We start from the raw sequence: 20,162 nt of genomic DNA on the forward strand, positions 1-20,162 counted from the left end.
CATCCCCCGTTGCAGTTAAGAAGGAAGAAGGGAGGATTGGGCAACTGTTGCCTTTAATTGACACTTGAAGGTGTTAATTGGCTACTTATCGGTTCAGGGTTTATGGCTTGACGTGCAGATTTCCTGCCTGCAGAAGTGCGTTGCTGCTGCTGTCTCGACAGCAGCAGCAACGCAAACACAGACGCCAGCCTCTCTCACGCTCTTACCACAAGCTTGGTGCTAACCGCCTGGCGGTTACAACAACACTATTCTTAGCAGCAGCGTTATCAACAGCAGTTCCAGCACCAGCCGGTGCCAGCCAGGGCAACAGCAGTAGCAGCATCGACAGGTGCCACTGGCTATCGTAGGCCAGCCAGGGATACCGCAGCACTATCATGCTTCTATATCCACAAGCCATCAGCTGCAACAAGGGAAACGAACCTGCTGCTGCAGTACCCCCTGCTGCTGCTGCTACTGCTGCTGCTGCTACATCTGCTGCTGTCCCGCTCTGGCAGCCCTCCACTGCGGGAGCTCCCCTCCCCAGGGTTGCTGTTGCAACAGCAGATGGAGACAATTGGTTAGTCCTTGAGAGCAGCAGTAGCGGCAGCAGCAGTGGGGACGAGTGCAGCAGCAGCAGCAGAGTTGACGTTTTCCGTCCATCGCACACGTATAGATGGAGGCGTGTCAGTTCCTCGCAAGCAGAAGGACGGTGTTCACCAGTAACTGCAACAGCAGCAGATGTTCCCGGGACAGCAGCAGCTGCAACAGAAGCAGTAGCAGATGGAGCAGTATCCCGTCTTGGTGCATCTGTGCGGAGCAGCCCCTCCGTGTTGCTGCGGCGTGACCGCTTCGGCGATTATTTGCTGCTGCTGGATCAACAGCAGCAGCTGTGGCTGCGCCGGATCTGCAGCTGCTGCCACGGCGGCAGGGACCCGCAGGTGCAGCAGCTCTTGCTGCTGCTAAGGAACGCCTTTGCCTTCACCTTCTTGAGAGAAGCAGCAGCAGCAACAGCAGCAGCAGCAACAACAACAGTGAATGCAGGAGCCCCAACAGGAGCCGCGACATCAGCAACAGCAGCTACGCCATCGGAGACAGAAGAGGAAGCTGCAGCAGTAGAAGTAGCAAGAGCAGCAGCAGCAGCTGCTGCTTCTAATGGTCATGCGCCCCCTCACGGGTTTCTTATAGAATGCGGGCCAGGCAAGCCGCTGCTGCTGCTGTTGCCCCTAAATGTGGTGCTGGTGTTGCTGCTGCTTGCTTTATTACTGTTACTCCCTCGCCCGTCGTGGTCACTTTTATTGTTGAGTCCCCTTATTCTTTGATGCTGCTGCTGCTATTGCATCTGTGTGCGGTGCTGCTTCCTGATGTCGTCTGACTGCTGCAGCACATAGCTCTTGGGCTGCATAGGGGTTTAGCTTTTGGGGTTTAGGGTTTAGGTTTTGGGGTTTAGGGTTTAGGTTTTGCGGTGCAGGCCAGGGCGCGCGCCACTTCTGCCGTGCTGTTGCTTCTCACGCTCCATGGCTCCCCCCCGTAACCACTTCATTTTCACCGGAATCAGCAGCAGCAGCTGCTGCTGCAGCTGCAGGACAACCAGCAGCAGAAGCAGCCGCCGCAGCAGCACAAGCAACAGCAAAGACAACATGCGGTGAGGTTTGCGGGTCTGCTGAAGGCCGCGGCGTGCATCGCATTCTTCTTGGTGACTACACAACCCGTCTGCTGCCTCCTGTTAACAGCAGTAGCATAGGCAGCAGAGCTGGCAACAGCAGCAGCTGCTTCTGCCGCTACAGGAGGAGCAGCAGCATGTGGGGTCCGGGCCAGGAGCGATCCCCGCGTGCGCAGCCCCTGAAACATCAGCAACAGCAGAAACAGCAGCAACAGCAGCAGCAGTGTGCACCTTCTCAGAGGGCCCCCCTCCGCACCTCTTGTTTCAGGTGCTGCGCTGCGGAGGCCCTCTGCGGCGGCAGCAGCAAGAGTAGCAGCAGCAGCACCAATGGAGCAGCTGCAACAGGTTTGTCGCTGCAGAGCCAACTTGCAGCAGCAATCGCGGAGGCTCGTGCTCGTCAAACGCTGTTCCGAAAGAGTTTGCTGCAGCTTGCCCAGAAGGAGCAGCAGCAGCTGGAGCAGCAGCAGCAGCCACCGCCGGATGAAGAGCCGCTTACGGAACAACAATTGAGTTTGCTGTTGTCTTGTGGTGGGGCAGTTTTTGTTGTGTTGGAGTGCATGCATTTGCTGCTGCAGCTGCAGCCGTCCCACACGAGCAGCAGCAGCAGCAGCAACAACCGGAGAACTGATTTGCGGAGTGTTTTACTGCAGCAGCTGTCGGCGTTTGCTGCCACCTGCAGCAGCGAGGGCCTCCCTGTGTTTGTTTTCGTTCCATTCAACACAGGAGAGGCTGCTGCTGCTGCTGTTGCTGTTTCTGCTGCTCCTCGTGGCCTGCTGCCTCTGCGGCCGCGGCTGGCAGAGCTTGTGGGGCGGGATCTGCTTCAGCCGTATCTCATAGAAGGGGTCTTAACATTGCCTGAGGCACTATCGGAGCAGCATCGAGCAGCAATCTTGCTGCTGCTGCTGCGGCGCGTACACGCAGCTGTAGCTGCAGCAGACAAGGATGAGAACCACATCCAGCGTCTCGCCACGTAAGCTGGCCGCCACAAAAGTACTACTACTGCTGCTGCTGCACCTGCTGCTCCTTCTGCTGCCGCTGGTGCACTTGCCCATGATGTTTCTGTTGCTGCTGTAATGCTCGCTGCTGTTACCTCTGCTGCTGTGCGTGATCTTGCTGCTGCTACAACGTACATGCGGTCTGGTACTGCTGTGGTCTGTGCAGCTGTTGCTGTTGCTCTGGGTACTAGTGCTGTTGCTGTTTGTGCTGCTGCTGCTTTGAATTTGCAGCCTAGGCGGCCTGTGGACCTGCGGCTTCACCGTGGCAGATCTGCGATCTCTGCTGCGCACTGCTGTCACCAACTGCATGCAGCGGCAGCTGTACAGCAGCAGCAGCAGCAAGCTCTGTGCTGCTGATCTGCGACAGGCGCTGCTGTATGTGTGTCCTTCAGCACTGCGGCTGCTGCAGGTGGGCAGCGTACAGCGGCTGTTGCCCCCTTTGGTGGTGCCGCAGGACGCTGAAGCAAGTGAGGTGTTTGCTGCTGCTGCTGCTTCTCCTGCAGCGGAAGGGCGACTCACGTATTTCGCCTACACACGGGGCAGAAACAACAACAGCAGCAGCAACAGCAGCAACAGCAGCAGCAGCGACAGCAGCAGCGACACGAGCACCAGCGACGGGGATAGCCGGCGCGGCGGCGGCGACAGGAACAGCAGCCGCTGCAACAGGAGCCGCTGTTGCTGCGGTTGCTGCTGCTTGAAGACTTTACAGGGTCTAAAGGCTGTCCGAGGCCACCGGCGGCTCATTAGGCTGCTAAAGAGAGAAGTGGTGCAGCCGTTTAAACAGCAAGTGGGAGCAGAACCTGCGGCAGCAGCAGAAGCAGAAACTGTAGCTGCTGCTCCGCTGGGGTGCGTTGTGGAGGGCCCGTCAGGCTCAGGTAAGGCTGCAGCGAAGTTCCTTTCCTTTGGCTACAGCTTCTCTCCTCCCTTTGTCTCCTTGCTGCTGCTGCTGCGCTGCTGTTATGCAGCAGCAGCAGCAAATGCGTTTTCTCACTTGTGTTCTCACCGTACCCTAATCGCACATGCTGCTTATTGCTGCTGTTGCTGTTGGTGTTGCTGTTGCTTCAGGCAAATCATTTTTGTGCAGCTCCCTGGCTGTTGCTGCTGGCGCCGTGTTGCTGCGTCTATCTGCTGCTGATGTGCTGCGCAAGGAGGTTGCTGCAGCAGACAAGCAGCTGCTGGCAGCCTTCTCTACGCTGCGCCGCTGTTTTCCTGCAGTGCTGCTAATCGAAGACATTGATATCCTGTGCAACAGCAACAGCAGCAGCAGCAGCAAGATACTGGGAACGCTGCTGCAGCAGCTCGATGAGCTCGTGCTGCTACGGAGATTCAGCGCAGATGCAACACAGAGGAAGACAGCCCTCAGTGTGCTGCTGCTGGCGACAGCAACTGATGTAACAAAGATTGACACCAGGCTGCTGCTGGTCAGTAACCCTGTGCTGCTCCTGCTGTTGGTGCTGCTGCTGCTGCTGTTGCTGTTGCTAGTGGTCTTGCTTCTGCTAACCTGTAGCTGCAGCGTTAATCATATCGCGGCTATTTTATCGTTTACACGGCTGCTGCTGGTTAGTCGTTTTCTGCATGAAGGTGTTCCTGCTATCGAAGTTGCTGCTTTGCTGCTGCTGCTGTGTCCCTTGTTGCAGCCTGGCCGCCTGAGTTATGTCTTCAGCCTCAACAGCAATTCGCGCAGAGACCCTGCAGCAGCAGCGGCAACGCTGCTGCAGCAGTGCCTCGTGGGCCGCTGCAGCCCGACGATTAGAAAGGCTGATCTGCTGCAGCTGACCCGCTCCCTAATTTCCAACAGCAGGAGCAGCAGCAGCAACAGTAGCGGAGCAGCAGCAACTGCCCCGCGCACCGTGTCTCCGACCTTCTGCGTTTGTCTCTGTCAAGAGGCAGCTGTTGCTGCCGTCAGACGTCAGCAAACGCAGCAGCAACAGCAGCAAAAGGCACAGAAACAGCAACATCAAGGTGTGATGATTGAGCTGTGTGACTTAGTTGAAGGAGCAAAGCGCATGCGTTTGCCGGCATGATGTCAGCAGCAGCAGCGGCAGCAACAGCTGCATCTGCTGCTGCTTCAAGGAAACAGCAGCATACTGCTGCTATGTTTTTAACAACCGCATGGCATTTAGATAGTGCTAGTGGCAGCACCTGCTGCCTGCGCTGCTATTGCTGCGACTGTTGCTGCTGCTGCTGTTGCTGTTGCGTGTGTTGCTGCTGCTACTGATGCTAATGTTGCTACACATGCCTCTTCTGCCGGTGCTTCTGTTGCTGCTGCACGCGTTAGTGCTGCTACCGGTACCGCAGCAGTAGTACCAGAAACGGCAGAAGCAGCGACCTGCAGCAGCAGTTCGCTGCTTCGCCCTTGCTCAGTGTACGCACAGCAACATCTGCTGCGAACAAAGAAACTGCTACGACTGCTGCTGCTGCTGCAACAGAGAGTGCAGGAGCCGCAGTGGCTACTGCAGCACCCGCTACTGCAGCAACACTTCCTGTACAAGGACAAATGCAACAAGCGGCAGCAGCAACAGCAGCAGCGTCAAGTGCGTCTGCAGCCTTTACGCCGCAGAGTGCTCCGCTTGCACCTCCAGCGCTGCGGTGCTGCTGCCTCGCAAAAGGCGTCAAAAGGTTCATCATCATCTGTTGCTGCTGCTGCTTCTGCCTGCTGCTGCTGCAGCAAGCTTGCCAGCTCATGCAGCAAGGCTGCTCCCCTTAACTGCCTCTCAGCAGCTGCAGCTGCAGCTGCAGCAGCAGCTGCTGTATTGGGGTCGCCTCCACCGTTATCTGCGTGGGCGGCGGCGCTGCTGAGTAGGTGTTTGTGCTCAGCAGCAGCAGCAGCTGCTGCGGCTGCTGCAGCAGAAGCAGCAGCATAGCAGCCTGCTATATCCGTCATAATACCCGATATAGGACATACAACAAACCCCACTTCTTCTGCTGCTTCCATGCGCATGCAACGAGAGCCGCAGAAGTGCAGCAAGCCGCTCTCGCTGCAGCGATACATCTCCCCCCCTAATGCCTCAATGCTGCAGCGGCTACCAGAGCATACGTGACCTGCTGCAGCTGCTGTTGCTGCTGTTGCTGCTGTTGGTGATGAAGGGGTGGATGAAGAGGAGTGGCCACCGCGAGCTGTTGTTGTGTCCACAATGGCAGCCACGGGACTCGCAGCAGCAGCAGCAGCTGCTGCTGCTGCAGTTGCTGCTGCTGCTCCCTGTTGGGGCTGCTGGTGGTGCAGATGATCCTGCATTACCTCGCGCTGCGCAATCTGCAAGCGCTGCTGCCGCTGCTGCTGCTGTTGCTGCTGCTGCTGAAGTTGCATTGCTGCTTGCATTTCCAAGAACTGAACAAGAGCCTCATCTATTTCGCCGCTGCTGCTGCTGCTGCTGCTGCTACTGCTGCTGCTCCCATGCCGACGTCTTTTGAATGAGCCGAACCATTGCTGCTGCTTCTGCTGCTCCTGCTGCAGCAGCAAAAGCTGATTCTGTTGCTGCTGCAGCAGCTGCGACCGCAGCTTTTTCCTCTGAGCCTCCTCCTTGCACTGTGCTATGAACGCTTCCCTCGTAGGGTTGTTGCTGCTGCCGCTGCTGCTGCCGCTGCGTCGTGCTGCAGCAGGAGGCCGCAGCACCTGCTGCCACAAGTAGGAGGAAGAGGACAGCAGCCGCAGCTGCTTACATACAAAGGGTAAAGAAACAGCTAACTCTAATGGCGGCAGCAGCTGCAGCACATTCAGCAGCAGCGAATCACTTAAACGCTGCAGCAGCAGACACTCCTGGGCTCCCGTGTTGCTGTTGCTGCTGTTGCTGCTGTCGTTACTACTGCTGTGTCTGTTGTTGTTGCTGCTGCTCCTGAGGCAAACGATACTACTGCAGGCACTGCTGCTGTTGCTGCTGTTAGTGCTGCTGCAGGTACCGCAGCCAAGGCGACCAATGGTGCTGCTGCTGCTGGCTAGGCCATGCTCTGGTTGTCTAACGTCTACTTCCATCATATTCACTGCTGCTGCTGCTGCTGCTGCTGCTGCTGCTGCTACTGCTGCGATGAGTCCTGCAGTTCTAGCCAGTGAGCGTACTGAAGCAGCATCTGCAGCTCCCCAAACCCAGGCCTACTTATCGCAGTGCTGCTACTGTTGCTGCTGCTGCTGCTGCTGCTGCTACGGTTGCTGCTGCATCTCCCCTGTAGCGGAAGACAGCAGGCCCTAAGCATGGGTTAGGTTGCTGGGCGGTTAGCAGTAGCAGCAGCAGCAGCTGCTGCTGCTGCCAATATTCCTAAATTAGGATGTTGCTGCTTGGCTGTTACGGCTGTCCTGCTACTTCGGCTATTCGGCTGCGACAGCAGCAGCAGCAGCAACTGCTGCTGCTGCAGCAGTTGCACGGCGTGGCGCCAGACGAAGGAGGAGGCCGAGAAGAATCCTTCTTGAGGCCGCCTGTTTGTATTATGTCTACTTCTACATCTAATATTAATACACACCTGCAGCAGAAGCAGGTGGTGCTTAGCAACAACAGCAGCAGGGGCGGCGCTGCTGCTCCGCGCATGCGGTGAAGAAGGCCAAGCGACTCGCTTGGTCGTTGCTGCTGTCGCTGCTATTGCTGCTGCTCCTGTTTGTCTAGAACAGCAGCAGCAGCAGCAGAAGTTGTCTTCTTAGTATAATAAGCGAAACAAACAGTTTCCATTCATTAATGGTTGTGTGGGGAGGCAGCAAATTATCAGCAGCCGCAGCACGAGGGGCCCGCCTCTAGCGCGGCAGCAGCAGCGGAAGCAGCATTACCAGCAGCAGCAGCAGCAGCAGCAGCTGCTGCTGCTGCTGCTGCTGCTCTGCTGACGGGTCGAACAGGAGATGTGTGTTAGCTGTCTTTAACGAAAGAACATAAAAGGAACTATAAGTGATCTGAAGCAGTAGAAGTACCATTTATAGCAGCAACAACAGCAGCAGCAAGAGTATCAGCAGCAGCAGCAGCAGCAGCAGCAGCAGCACGGCGAGCGTGTATGGTATATATGGTGCTCCCTCTCCTCCACACACAGCAGCACGACGCTGACCGGCAGCAACGGCTGCCGCCGCCTCATGCATGAGCAGCCTGTGGCGGCTGTGTTGGATAATAAAGAGTAGAAAGAAAAAGAAAAGGAGGTGAAGGAGGAGGAGAATTATAATAATAATAAATTATTTAATAAAATAATAAAAGAAAATGAAGGATTTTGCATATTTTTTTCTTCCTTTTGGGGGTATATTAGTATTTTTATTGATATTTATACCTACACCAAGAGTCCATCGTGCATGCGTATATATTTGCTGCCTACACCTAAAATTAGGATTTATACAAATAGGTGTTGCTGCATGCATATGTTTATATTCATTTATTCGTTTATTAATAACATCATTAAAATTACGTGAGGTATATGCAGCAGCAGCAGCAGCAGCAGCAGCAAATAGACCATTATCATCAACATCTTATTATAATTCATCATCCAATCAACATGGACAGGATCCAAGTGCAGCAGCAGCATCAGCAGCAGCAGCAGCAGCAGCAGCTGCAGCAGGATTCCCTATTAAAGGTAGCAGCAGCTACCAATTAAGACACGAACGTAATCTATGGATAGAATTATTCTGTCTTGTTTTGTGGTTATTTCTATGGAGAACTTCGCGCCTATTAAATAAAAATTGGCAACAAATACAAAAACTTAAGGAAGAAATTGTTGCACTTAAGCAGCAACAAAATAAACAACAATCTCCTGCTGCTGCTCCTGCTGCTGCTGCTCCTGTTCCTGCTGCTCCTATTGGTGCTGCTGCTAGTGGTGGTAGTGGTGCAGCGGATGCAGCAAAAGGGAAACTAGATGGAGCTGACAGGTACAACTGAATGTACATTTGGTGGATTCAATAGCAGCAGCAATAGCAGCAGCAGCAGCAGCAGCAGCAGCAGCAGCAGTTGTTGTTGTTCTTGTTAGTCTGCGCATACACCAGCAGCATCTGGGTGTCTGTCTTCGTGTCTTTTTGTGTATTTATTTGTATATTGCCTATGCAGTGCTGCTGTTGCTGCTGTTGCTGCTGTTGCTGCTGTTGCTGCTGTTGCTGCTGTTAGTGCAAATATTGCTGCTGTTGCTGCTGCTCCTTTTGCTGCTGCTGTTTGTGCTGTTGCTGCTGTCGCAGCTGACTCGTGATCTGTTTGTTTGTATTTTAATTTATTTAATTCATTTATTTATTTAATTAGTTAATTTATTATTTACTTATTTATTTATTTATTTATTTATTTATGTGTTTATTTACTTTCTTTCTTTGTTGCTGTTTATAGGGAAGGAGGGATAGAGATGATGCGGCTGCGCAAGCAACATCAGCAGCACCAAGACAGCGATTAGAGGCATGCAACAGCAACAGAAGCAGCAGCAGCAACAGCAGCAGCAGCAACAGCAGCAGCAGCAACAACAGCAGCAGCAGCAGCAGCACTAGCTGTGACAAGACGGCGATTATCAGTCTGCAGCTGCTGCAGCAACAGCTGCAGCAACAGCTGCAGCAACAGCTGCAGCAACAGCAGCTGCAGCAACAGCAGCAGCAGCAGCAGCAACAACAACAACAGCAGCACACATGTACAGCGTATTGTTTGTTGTCTTTCTTCGCATCTCTCCCTTCCTTTGATTTTGCTGCAGCGAGTTGGCCTTCAACAGCAGCAGCAACAGCAGCAGCAGCAGCAGTTGCTGCTGCTGATTCTGGCACTGTTGCAGCAGATCATACCAGGTAAAATATCCGCTTAGCCCAGGTGCAGCAACTGCTGCTGCTGCTTATGCTGCAGCAGCAGCACTTGCTGCAATTGCAGCAGCAGCAGCAGCAGCAGCAGCAAATGGAGCACCCTGGGAAGACAGCAGGAAGGAATGGGGGAGTTGCTGTTGAGTTGAATTTCTTTTGCTGGTAGCAGAAGCAGCGTGGGAGGCAGCTGCAGCAGCAGCAGCAGCAACAGCAACAACAACAGCAGCAGCAGCGACAGCAACAGCAGCACACCTGCTCCTGCTGCTCCTGCTGCTGCTGCTGCAATCTTCTGTTCTTTGCTGCAGCATCGAGAGCAGCACAATGATAACTAAATGTTTAAATGAATAAAAGATTTAAATAGAGCTGTCTGTACACCCCAAGCTGCCTATACACCTGAAGACAGCATGCATGCAGCATATATACCTGCCTATACACCCCAAGCTGCCTATACACCTAAATTACTGCTTCTTTTCTTCCTCTTCTTATTACTCAGCCACGATAGACTTTAGGGTGTATATTGGAGTAGTTGAGGTGTATCTGCAGCTGCTTCCTGCTGCAGCAACAGCTGATTCCTGCTGCAGCAATAGCTGATTCCAGCTGCAGCAGCAGCTGCCTGCTGCTGCAGCAGTCACTTTTCTGCAGCAGTTTTCTGCTGCTTGCTAAATAAGAGGGACTATCTACATAGTGCAGATTATATATTATATATACATATATTGTTATGTATATTATGTACTATTTATTACATATAATATATAAAATATACGTATAATATACATAATATATATATTATATATTATATACATAATATATATAAATATATAATATACATAATATATAATATGTATATATATGTATATGTATATACATATATGTATATATATGTATATATATGTATATATATGTATATATATGTATATATATGTATATATATGTATATATATGTATATACATATATATGTGTATATGCATATATATGTATATATATGTATATATATGTACATAATGTATACAGTGTTTATGTTTACTTGGTGCCTGATGGATATATCTAATGTACTTTTTTGTTTTATTTATTTTATTTATAAATAAAATAATTTGTATATTTATATTTATTAATTAAATCAACAATTTCTTCATAAGAAGGACAGTTTGCTGCTGCTGCTGCTGCTGCTAATACTGCTGCTATTGCTGCTCTACAGTAGATACCCGAGCCCAGCAGCAGCAGCAGCAGCACGAAAGAGCAGCAGCAAAAACTAGAATAAATATACACATTTTGTGTGTCTGGTTATTTCTGCTGCTGCTGCTGTATTTGCTGCAGCAGCAGCAGCAGTACATGCTGCTCTTGCTGCTGGGGCCCCACGCTTGGGGCTGCTGCAAATCAGCGGGAGGCTGCTGCTGCTGCTGTGGGGCCGTTGCTGTCTTTTTTTTCTTTTTATTATTTTATTTATAAATAATAAATAAATAAATATAATCATTAATAGCAGCAAAGAAGTAATAATAAAGGAGAAAAAGAACGAGCAGCAGATCAGGACAGCTGCCGCAGCAGCCACAACACAGAAGAACACTGCTGTTGCTGCTGCTGCAGCTGCTGTTGCTGCTTGTAGTGGTGGAGGCGAGACACAGCAACAGGGAATAGGAGAAAGTACGAGCAGAAGGCAGTCAACAAGCCCGCAGCAGCAGCAGAAGTGAGCCAGCTGCAGCAGCAGCAGCAGCAGCAGCAGCAGCAGCAGAAGGGAGGTAACAGCATTAGCTGTATAATAGCTGTTACCAATGTTCCTTTGTTGGTTCATCTCTCTGCTGCTTCTAGAGCAACATAATCCCTATTAGCAGCAGCAGCAGCAGCAGCAGCAGCAGGAGCAGCACTCCTCCTACCAGCAGCAGCAGCAGCAGCAGCAGCAGCAGGGCAATTGACGATGGGTGAGTTAATAGAGAGCCGTTTAGAGGAATGGGCAGGTGAGCTGCTGCGTCAGCAGAAGCTGCAGCTGCTGCAGCAGCAGGAAGTGCATGCAGTAGTACAGCGGCGTCGTGAATATGAATATAATATATCAGCAAGACGCGATTTACCTGCTGCTCTTTTCTTACGTTATATTTCTTATGAATTATCTCTTTATTGTCTTATAAGAAAAAGAAGTAAATTAAGATTGCTGCTGCTGCAGCAGCAGCTGCAGCAGCAACGAAAACAGCAGCGCGAAAAAGCTGCAGCAGCAGCACGTTCACGTAATAAAATTAAAGGCAAAAAAAACAACAGCAGCATCAGCAGCAGCAGCAGCAGCAGCAGCAAGACACAGAAGAAATATGATTCCTTAAGGAGCAGCAGGGTGCTGTTCCTTGCTGCAGCAACAAAAAGAATTATGCTTATATTTAGGAGATTGCTGCAGCGTCATGCTGCTGATGTATCCCTATGGTTTTGTTATATAGATGTGCTGCTGCAGCTAGGAGCAACAAAGGCTGTGCTGCAGCAGCTAATGCATGCATTAGCTGTACATCCTCATTGCAGCAGCTTATGGTTATTAGCAGCAGATCGATTGCTGCAGCAAGGAGAAGCAGCAGCAGCAAGACGTCTGCTGCTGCTCGCCCTCCGCTTCTGCTCACAGGAGGCAGCAGTATGGACACAGCTGCTGCGTCTTGAGGCATCTGTTGTTTATAGGCTTTGTGCTGCTAGGCTAGCTAAGGCAAAACCTGCTGCTGCTGCTGCTGCTGCTGTTGCTGGTGGTGCTGGTGCTGCTCTTGCTGCTCCGGAAGAAGGCCGCCCTGATGGCGCCGAGGATGCAGCAGCAGCAGACAGCGAAGAAGAAGATCCAGACACCCTTAAGCTGCCGAAGATCAACAACAGCAGCAGCAGCAGCAGCAACAGCAGCAGCAGCAGCAGCAGCAGCAGCAATGTAAACATGGCAGCGCAGATGGCAGTTGAGACAAAGACGCTTCCTGTGTCGCTGCAGCCGTGTAAACTTGTTGTTGCTGCAGCAGCAGAACGCCTATCTGGTGCTGCAGCAGCAGATACCACAGCAGCAGCAACCAGCAGCAGGAGCAGCAGCAGCAGCAGCGTTATGAAGAGTAGTGACACAACAGAAAGGGATTCTTTCTTGCTGCAGGCATTCGAGCTGTCGCTGCAGCTAGAAGCAAGTGCAGCGCAGCAGCTGCTGCAGCAGGAAACAGCAGACCTACAGCAGCAGCTGTCTGTACAGCTGACACAGGCAGCGCCTCAGCAGCCGCTCTTTGAGGCCCTGCGGTGGAAGTTGCTGCTGCTAGAGGCAGTGCAGCAACAGCAGCAGCAGCAGCAGCAGCTTGAAGAACAGGAGGAGGAGCAGCAGCAGCAGAATAGTGTAATGGATTGCCTAGAGGCAATCTTCGCAGCAGCTGCCGATACACCTCAAACTGCTGTGCTGCTGGGCCCCTTCCTCGGTACCTTACAGGCAACTGACAGCAGCAGCAACAGCAGCAGCGACAGCAGCAGCAGTAGCAGCAGCAGCAGCAGCAATTGGTTTGATTCCCTCGAGGTGGTAATTGATGTAGAAGGCGAGGATACGCCCATAACCCTCCATGACGGCACGGAGCTGATGCAGCAGCAGCAGCAAAAGGAGCAGCAAGAGCAGCAGCAAGAGGAGCAGCAGCAGCAGCAGGATGAAGAGGAGGGGGAAGAAGGGTGGGCTAGACTAGCTGTACAGACACTGCAGAAGAACGGATTCCCTCAAGCAGCAAAGCTGCTGCAGCTGCATCCAGCAGTCTTGGCAGTTTGCTGCCTACAGCCTAGCAGCAGCAGCAGCAGCAGCAGCAGCGACACCAGCAGCAGCGACACCAGCAGCCTGCAGCTGCTTGCTGATCCGGCCAGTCTCCAGCAGCAGGCTGAAATTATCTGGCAGGCCATTTGGCACCCCACTGAGCAGCAGCAGCAGCAGCAGCAGCAACTGCAGCAGCAGCAGAGGATCCGACTTCTAGGCCTGCTGCAGCAGGTGCTGCACACTGTCCTAGACAAACTAAACAAAGCAGAGCAGCAGCTGCAGAGCAAACGCAGCAGCAGCAACAACAGCAGCAACAGCAGCAACAGCAGCAGTACCCCAGAGGCAGCAGCGGAGCTGCGGAAGGAAGCAGCAGCAACTCTTGATGCTGCAGCAGACGCATGCTTGCTGCAGCAGAGTGTTGACTCCTTAGCAACAATGCTACAGATCCTTGCTGTTTCTGCTGCTGCTGCAGCAGATGCTGCGGAGAAGCAGCACCTGCTGCAGCAAGCAGCAGAAACGCTGCAGCGCGCGGTGTCTGTACACCCCAGCGCTAGCACAGCCCTTGGCCTGCATTTGGTTAAGTCCGAAATTGCTGGCAGCAGCAGCAGCAGCAGCAACAGCAGCAGCAGCAGCAAGAGTCTGCTATCGCTGCTCAACCGCATGCAGACCTCCAGCATTTCTGCTGCGGAAGGAAAGCGTCTCGCTGCTGCCCTCATTGAAGGCACATCAGCAGCACCGGCAGGTGCAGCAGCAGCAGCAGCAGCAGCAGCAGCTAGCTGGCTTCCGCAGCTGGTGAAGGCGCTGCAGCCAATTGCAGTGCGGCCTGTTGTCACTGCGTTGCTGCAGCAACTCTGTGACCTGCAGCAGCAGCAGCAGCAGCAGTTGGAGCTGGAAGCAAAAGCCCACAAGCCGGCAGCAAAACGCATGCGGACAATAGAAAAGAATGGCAGCAACAAAAGCAGCAGCAGCAACAGCAGCAGCAGCAGCAGCAGTGAAGTCTGTGCAGCTGTTGCATTGGCGCTGCTGCATAAGCACAGCAGCAGCAGCAGCAGCAGCAGCAGCAGCAGCAACTTAAAGCTGCCAGTATCAGCACGTTTGCAGCTGCCTCTCGTTATAGCGGACTTTGCTTTGCTGCATATGGAGTTGCTGCTGCAGGAGAAGCTGCAGCAGCTGCAGCAGCCGCAGCGGCAGCTTTCAAGACAAGAGCAGCAGCTGCTGCAGCAACAGGCGCGCCTCTTGCTGCAGCAGATCGGGGATGTATACGAACGGGCAGTAGCAGCTATAAGCAACAATGGCCTCCGTCTTGATGCTGCAGCAGAGCAGCAGGAAGGGCTCTCTGTGCATCGATATGTGCAGCAGCAGCAGCAGCAGCGGCAGCAGCTGCAGCAGCTGCTGCTAGAGCAGCTGCCAGAGGCACAATCGCTGCAGCAGCAATGGATAGAAGAAGCTGTTCGCTTCCTTAGATACCGAGACTCCTTGGATCTTATCCTGCCTCCAAGCAGCAGCAGCAGCAGCAGCAGCAGCAGCAGGTGTATATACACCGCAGATGCTGCTTCTCTGTATCATAAGGCCTCGCGCCTTGTTGCTGATGCAGCAGGATTTGCGCAGCGGCTGTCTTATGGCTGTGCTGCAGCAGCAAAAGGGACAAGCAGCAGCAGCAGCAACTGCAGCAGCTGCCCAGTAGGGGCAAGGTGGTGCAGATACAGCAACAGCAACAGCAGCAGCAGCAACTAATGCAACATTTGGTTGCATTCTGCTGCTGCTGCTGCTGCTGCTGCTGCTGCTGTTTTTCTTCTATTTGCTGCATTGCTTTTTATGTTTTTCCGCTCTGATTTTTAACTTTAAAGGAATAATTAATTAATTAATTAATTAATTAATTAATTAATTAATTAATTAATTAATTAATTAAACTAATTAATAATTAATTAATTAATAATAAATAAAATAAATAAATCTGAATAAATAAATGATTTAATTAACACATAAAAATAATAGCAGCGCAGATAGACAAGTAAGGAAGCAAACAAATTAAATTAAATTAGTTAAATTAAATTAAATTAATTAAATTAAATTAATTAAATTAAATTAAATTAAATTAATTAAATTAAATTAACTAAATTAATTAAATAAATTAAATAAATAAGCAACAAATAAAAAGAGCCTCTTATAGGCAACAGAAGGCGCAAGAAGGCAGTAGGGGGGATGCATAGACCATATAGGGTGCTAGTGTGTATGTACCCGTGTATATACACCATTAAAAAGGAGGAAATAAATTAAATAATAAATAAAATAAATAAATAAAAATAAAATAAAATAAAATAAACAAAAAATAGCGTAAAAAGAAAGGTATAAATAGCCACCGCTGCATGCAACAATCGGGCTGACAAGAGAGGAGGAAGAATAAAAAGATGTTTTTCTTTGGGGGTGCAGATTTATTTTTTTTTCTTTTTATTACTTTTAATTAATTTATTTTTATATTTAATTACTTTTTTAACGTACGTGGGGATGGGGTGTACATACACCGCAGTTGTAGCAGGGAAAATGGCATTATATTAAGAAAGAAAGAGCCTAGGGGGGGAAGGGGGGTGGCGTTTTTAGCTGCTGCTGCTCCTGCTGCTGCTGCTCCTTTTTTATGTATTTGTTTGTTCTTCTTTGCCTGTTAATTTAACCCCTATTAATCACTTGTTTCAGTCCACACGCGCGCTGCAGCAGGAACGCCTGTCGCTGATGCTCCTGCTGCTGTTGCTGCAGCGGCTGTATCTTCTCTGCTGTTGCTGCTGTGCTGTCTATACACCTCAGGTTGATTGAGGTATTCGCAAATGAGCGAAACAGCTGAGCAGCAGCAGCAGCAGCAGCACGAGAAGGTTCCTGCTGGTAGTGTTGCTGCTGCTGTTGCTCGTGGTTGTATAGGAAAGCCTAAGGAAGAATGTACAGCAGAGTTTGCTTATTCCTTGGTGCAGCAAAAGTTTAATTTATCAGCAGCAGCAGCAGAAGAACTGCAGCAACTGAGACAACTTGCTGAGAGAGTTGTTAAGGAAGTTGTACGCATGCACTAATGCAGCAGCAGCAGCTGCTCCTCTCTACCCAGCACGAACAACAGCAGCAGCAACAACAGCAGCAGCAACAACAATAGCAGCAGCAACAACAGCAGCGACAGCGTAGCAGCAGCACCAACATCAGCAGCAGCAGCAACTCGTCACTGCAACATACCAACACCAACTGATGCAGCATTACCAGCAGCGCTAACACCAACACTAACACCATCAGCAACACGAGCAAGAGCAGCAGCAGCAACAGCAGCAACAGCAGCAACAGCAGCAGCAGCAGATGTGTGGTTTTTTTTCTTCAGGTTTGCCCTGCATCGTCTGCAGAGGAGATCGAAGCATTCGCAGCAAAAGCGATGAACCAAAAACAGTGCGTTGCAGCAGCAGCAGCAGCAGCAGCAGCAGCAGCAGCAGCAGCACACTGCAGCAGCAAACCGCAGCAGCAAACAGCAGGAGAGAACTATAGCACCAAACTGCAGCAACAAGTTTCCAGCAGCAGCAGCAGCAGCAGAGAGCAGCACTTTGCTGCAGTTGCAATGGCATTATACACCACCATACCGCTGCATTTGCTGCTGCTGCTGCTGCATGTGCTGCTGCTGTTTTGCTGCTGCTGCTGTTTTTGTTTGATTGCAGTCCCTTCGATGAAGTGGCGGTTAGTACTAAAAAGTTCCCAATTGCTGCTGCTGCCGCAGTTGCTGCTGCTGCAGTTGCTGCTGCCGCAGGTGCTGTTGCTGCAGGAGCTTTAGGGTTTAGGGTTTAGGGTTTAGGGTTTGGGGTTTGGTGTTTTATCAGGGAGGAGGAGGAGACAGCTGTATTCCTGTTGCAGCAAAAGCAGAGCTGCAGGCAGCTGTTAAAGCTTTAGGGATGGGGTAAGTGCTGCTGCTGCTGCTGCTGCTGCTGCTGCTTCTGTTGCTGCTGCTGCTGCAGGCGTTGTGTAATTGCTGGTGTTCCTATTGCAGCTGTTATTGGTGCTGCAGCTGTTGCTGCTATTGTTGCTGCTGCAGCTGTTGCTGCTGCTGCTGTTGTTTGTTCTCCTATTCAGGCCTGCAGCTTACAGGGGTCTATCTAAGGACGACCCTGATGCCTACTGCAAGGTATGCTTACGAGGGTTTAGGGTTTAGGGTTTAGGGTTTAGGGTTTTAGATCCAGGGTTTAGGCGGGGGTTGTGGGGTGACGAATTTAGGGTTTAACTTTCTGTATAGGGTTTAGGGTTTAGGGTTTAGAGTTCTAAGGGTTTAGGGTCTGCATAGTGTAGGTTATCAGGGTTTAGGGTTTAGGGTTTAGGGTTTAGGGTTTAGGGTTTGTGGGGTATATGCAGGAACTTCAATCTCGCGTGTTATCATTTATAGAGAATAATTTAGGGGAGTCATGGAAGTCTTTGCCACCCCCTGATAAGGTTCGCCTCCTAAACCCTAAACCCTAAACCCTAATTTTTTTCTACAGTCTTCTTCATTGCTGCTGCTGCAGCGCCTTCATACTCCCTTATAGTAGAAATCAAGGGGCAGCGGAGAAGGGCTTCTTTTTAGGGTTTTGCTGCTTGGGGTGTACAAGGGTTTAGGGTTTATTGGGGTTTATTCAAGTTTAGGGTTTAAGGGTTTAGGGTTTAGGGTTTAGGGTTTAGGGTTTATGGCTTGTGCGAGCAGCTTGATGAGCTGAAGTTGGCAGCGGAGGCAAGGAAGGAATTGTCGTCATTGGATGCCTCCAACATTATCGTGGGTTTAGGGTTTAGGGTTTAGGGTTTTAGGGTTTAGGGTTTAGGGTTTATGTGTTTTTGTATAGACATTGAGTATCAATTGTGGAGGTCAATGCAGCAGCCGTTGTTTGTCGCATTTGCTCTCCTTTTCTGCCGGTCTTAGCACTCTAGGGTTTAGGGTTTTAGGGTTTTAGGGTTTAGGGTTTAGGGTTTAGGGTTTGCTGCGTGTTTGGCGCAGGAAGGTCGACCTCGTCGTCGCGCGGCGTCTTCTGCAGCGGTGCGTTGTTTGTAGCATTTAGGGTTTAGGGTTTATGAGGGATTAGCATGATATAGGGTTTAGGGTTTAGTATTATTTTTAAGGGTTTAGGGTTTAGGGTTTAGGGTTTATGCTATAGGAGGCAATAAGGAGAGACTTAGAGAGGGAGGCAGCACAGGCGGCATCGTTGCCTCAATCTAAGAGAATGAAGACGAAGGGGGAGGCGCTTGAGGCCGGTGGTGCTGCAGCTCGTAGTGGAAAGAACAGCAGCAGCAGCAGCAGCAGCAGCAGCAGCAGTAATAATAATAATATAATAAATAGTAATGGTGCAGGGGATTCAAAAGAACAAGAAGAAGAAGAAGATGATGATGATGATGACGAGGAAGAAGAAGAAGATGATGACGAAGAAGAAAAGGATGATGATGATGATGATGATGATGATGATGATAGCAGCAGCACAGGAGATTCAGAGGATGCAGGAGATGATGAAGAAGGAGAAGAAGAAGAAGGAGAAGGAGAAGGAGGTGATGGAGGTGATGGAGGAGAATAAATATTTATTTATTTATTTTATTTAATTTATTTTATTATTTTTTATTATTGTGCTATATTTATACACAATAATATATATATATATTTATTTATATATTTATCCTAATTGGCTTTCTTATTATATACATTATAAACAACAAACAATTCCTTTTTTCTCCTTTTCCTTTATACTAACATATCCTTTATCCAGTCATCTAGGGTTTAGGGTTTAGGGTTTAGGGTTTTGCGTTAGATGTATGGGGTTTAGGGTTTAGGGTTTAGGGTTTAGGGTTTAGGGTTTAAGTAGGTCTACCTAATGGTCTGCTGCTGCTGTTTAGATACATGTTTATAAATAGTAAATTGTGTATAATAATTTATATAAAAAGATGAATTAGGGCTACGGATATGATGGAGACACAGCCCTTCTTCTTTTTTATTTTATTTATTTTATTTATTTTATTTATTTTATTTATTTTATTTATTTTATTTATTTTATTATTGTATCGTCCTTTCTATTTATTCTCTTCGTTAAACTTCTCCTGCGGATGCCGTCTGCTGGACATGCAGAGCATCTTTTCTTCTTGTGCGTTTACTATAAATGGAGAAAAAAATAAAATAAAATAAATTATTGATATTTTATTAAAATAAACAAAGATAATATAATTTTAGAGGGAAAACACATAAAAATTATTGAGGCTGCTGCTGCCGATCTGTTACAGGACCGTTGGTTGTTCTGCATCTTTTGTTGCAAAAGGGAGTTAAACCATAGAAATTTCGCGCATTTTTGCATTTTTATTTTATTTTTTATTAAATAAAACATGAAAAAACATCATTAACAGGGAAAGGGCTACAAATAAGCACACGAAACGAGGGAATGGTCCGAGCGCCTGATAGCACGGCGAGACGGCTGCAGCAGCAGCAGCGGCAGCACTGGTTAAGAGCTTACATTTGTGTGTTCTTTACCTGTTATTGTTGAAATATTTTATTGAATAAATAAATAAAAATAAATAAAGCTATTTACATTTATTTTATTCCTTTTGTGTTGCATAATAATGCTGGAAACCGTCATGCACGGTAGCAATGCAGCTAGGGGGGTCCTTGTTGCAGCGGGCCCTATTGTATGTTAGAAGGAAAATGATGACTATTCAAGGGCTTTTTTTGTCCTTTTTATATATTGAATGAATAAATTGAATAAAACAACTGATATTTTTATGTTTTTTTCTCTTTTATCCTTTTTATCCCTATGAGCAGGTTGGGTGACGAGTGGTTAGGAGCAGGCGCTCTCTATACCCATAGATAAGTATAAGGACGGTGTGGTGAATGGGGGCTAAAGCCCGTGCAAATTTGTTGGGTTTTGTTTAGGTTTTCTTTCCTTTTATGGTTTATGTTATTAATATTCTTAATAAGGTTCTTTTTGAGGGAATAAGCCGGGAAAAAAGCAGCAGCAAGAGGCGCCGCTGCCGCCATGCACGGCACAAAGTTTATTGTAAGGGGGCTGTTAACAGTTCTTTCTTTTCTTGTTTTTTCTTCTGTTGCTGCAGGTATTTTATTTTATTTCTTGCAAAAAAAGGCAAAA

The 20,162-nt window shown here is 49.5% G+C and overlaps 5 protein-coding genes across 5 annotated transcripts; 4 read left to right on the forward strand and 1 right to left on the reverse strand.

Moving 5' to 3' along the window:
• Positions 1–374: 374 nt before the first annotated feature.
• EMWEY_00013190 (ATPase domain-containing cell division control protein, putative) lies at positions 375–4,658 on the forward strand (the record flags this gene model as incomplete). Its single annotated transcript, XM_013483135.1, has 5 exons — positions 375–1,134; positions 1,448–2,609; positions 2,866–3,509; positions 3,700–4,055; positions 4,272–4,658. The coding sequence occupies 5 exons, from the start codon at positions 375–377 to the stop codon at positions 4,656–4,658; spliced, it is 3,309 nt and encodes a 1,102-aa protein (XP_013338589.1).
• Positions 4,659–5,164: 506 nt separating this feature from the next.
• On the reverse strand, positions 5,165–6,604 carry EMWEY_00013200 (F-box domain-containing protein, putative; the record flags this gene model as incomplete). The annotated part of the gene is made up of 1 exon (XM_013483136.1): positions 5,165–6,604. One exon carries the CDS (start codon positions 6,602–6,604, stop codon positions 5,165–5,167), a length of 1,440 nt encoding a protein of 479 aa, XP_013338590.1.
• A 1,484-nt stretch (positions 6,605–8,088) lies between these two features.
• EMWEY_00013210 (hypothetical protein) lies at positions 8,089–9,681 on the forward strand (the record flags this gene model as incomplete). Its single annotated transcript, XM_013483137.1, has 3 exons — positions 8,089–8,166; positions 8,901–9,340; positions 9,519–9,681. 3 exons carry the CDS (start codon positions 8,089–8,091, stop codon positions 9,679–9,681), a joined length of 681 nt encoding a protein of 226 aa, XP_013338591.1.
• A 1,578-nt stretch (positions 9,682–11,259) lies between these two features.
• EMWEY_00013220 (hypothetical protein) lies at positions 11,260–14,799 on the forward strand (the record flags this gene model as incomplete). The annotated part of the gene is made up of 1 exon (XM_013483138.1): positions 11,260–14,799. One exon carries the CDS (start codon positions 11,260–11,262, stop codon positions 14,797–14,799), a length of 3,540 nt encoding a protein of 1,179 aa, XP_013338592.1.
• Positions 14,800–15,884: 1,085 nt separating this feature from the next.
• EMWEY_00013230 (hypothetical protein, conserved) lies at positions 15,885–18,608 on the forward strand (the record flags this gene model as incomplete). Its single annotated transcript, XM_013483139.1, has 9 exons — positions 15,885–16,106; positions 16,415–16,479; positions 16,743–16,761; positions 16,902–16,978; positions 17,152–17,203; positions 17,428–17,505; positions 17,753–17,821; positions 18,041–18,079; positions 18,198–18,608. The coding sequence occupies 9 exons, from the start codon at positions 15,885–15,887 to the stop codon at positions 18,606–18,608; spliced, it is 1,032 nt and encodes a 343-aa protein (XP_013338593.1).
• Between the last annotated feature and the right edge of the window lie 1,554 nt (positions 18,609–20,162).

Source organism: Eimeria maxima, genomic scaffold (assembly GCF_000499605.1).
Source record: "Eimeria maxima Weybridge genomic scaffold, Emw_scaff97, whole genome shotgun sequence".
Classification (NCBI taxonomy): Eukaryota; Apicomplexa; class Conoidasida; order Eucoccidiorida; family Eimeriidae; genus Eimeria; species Eimeria maxima.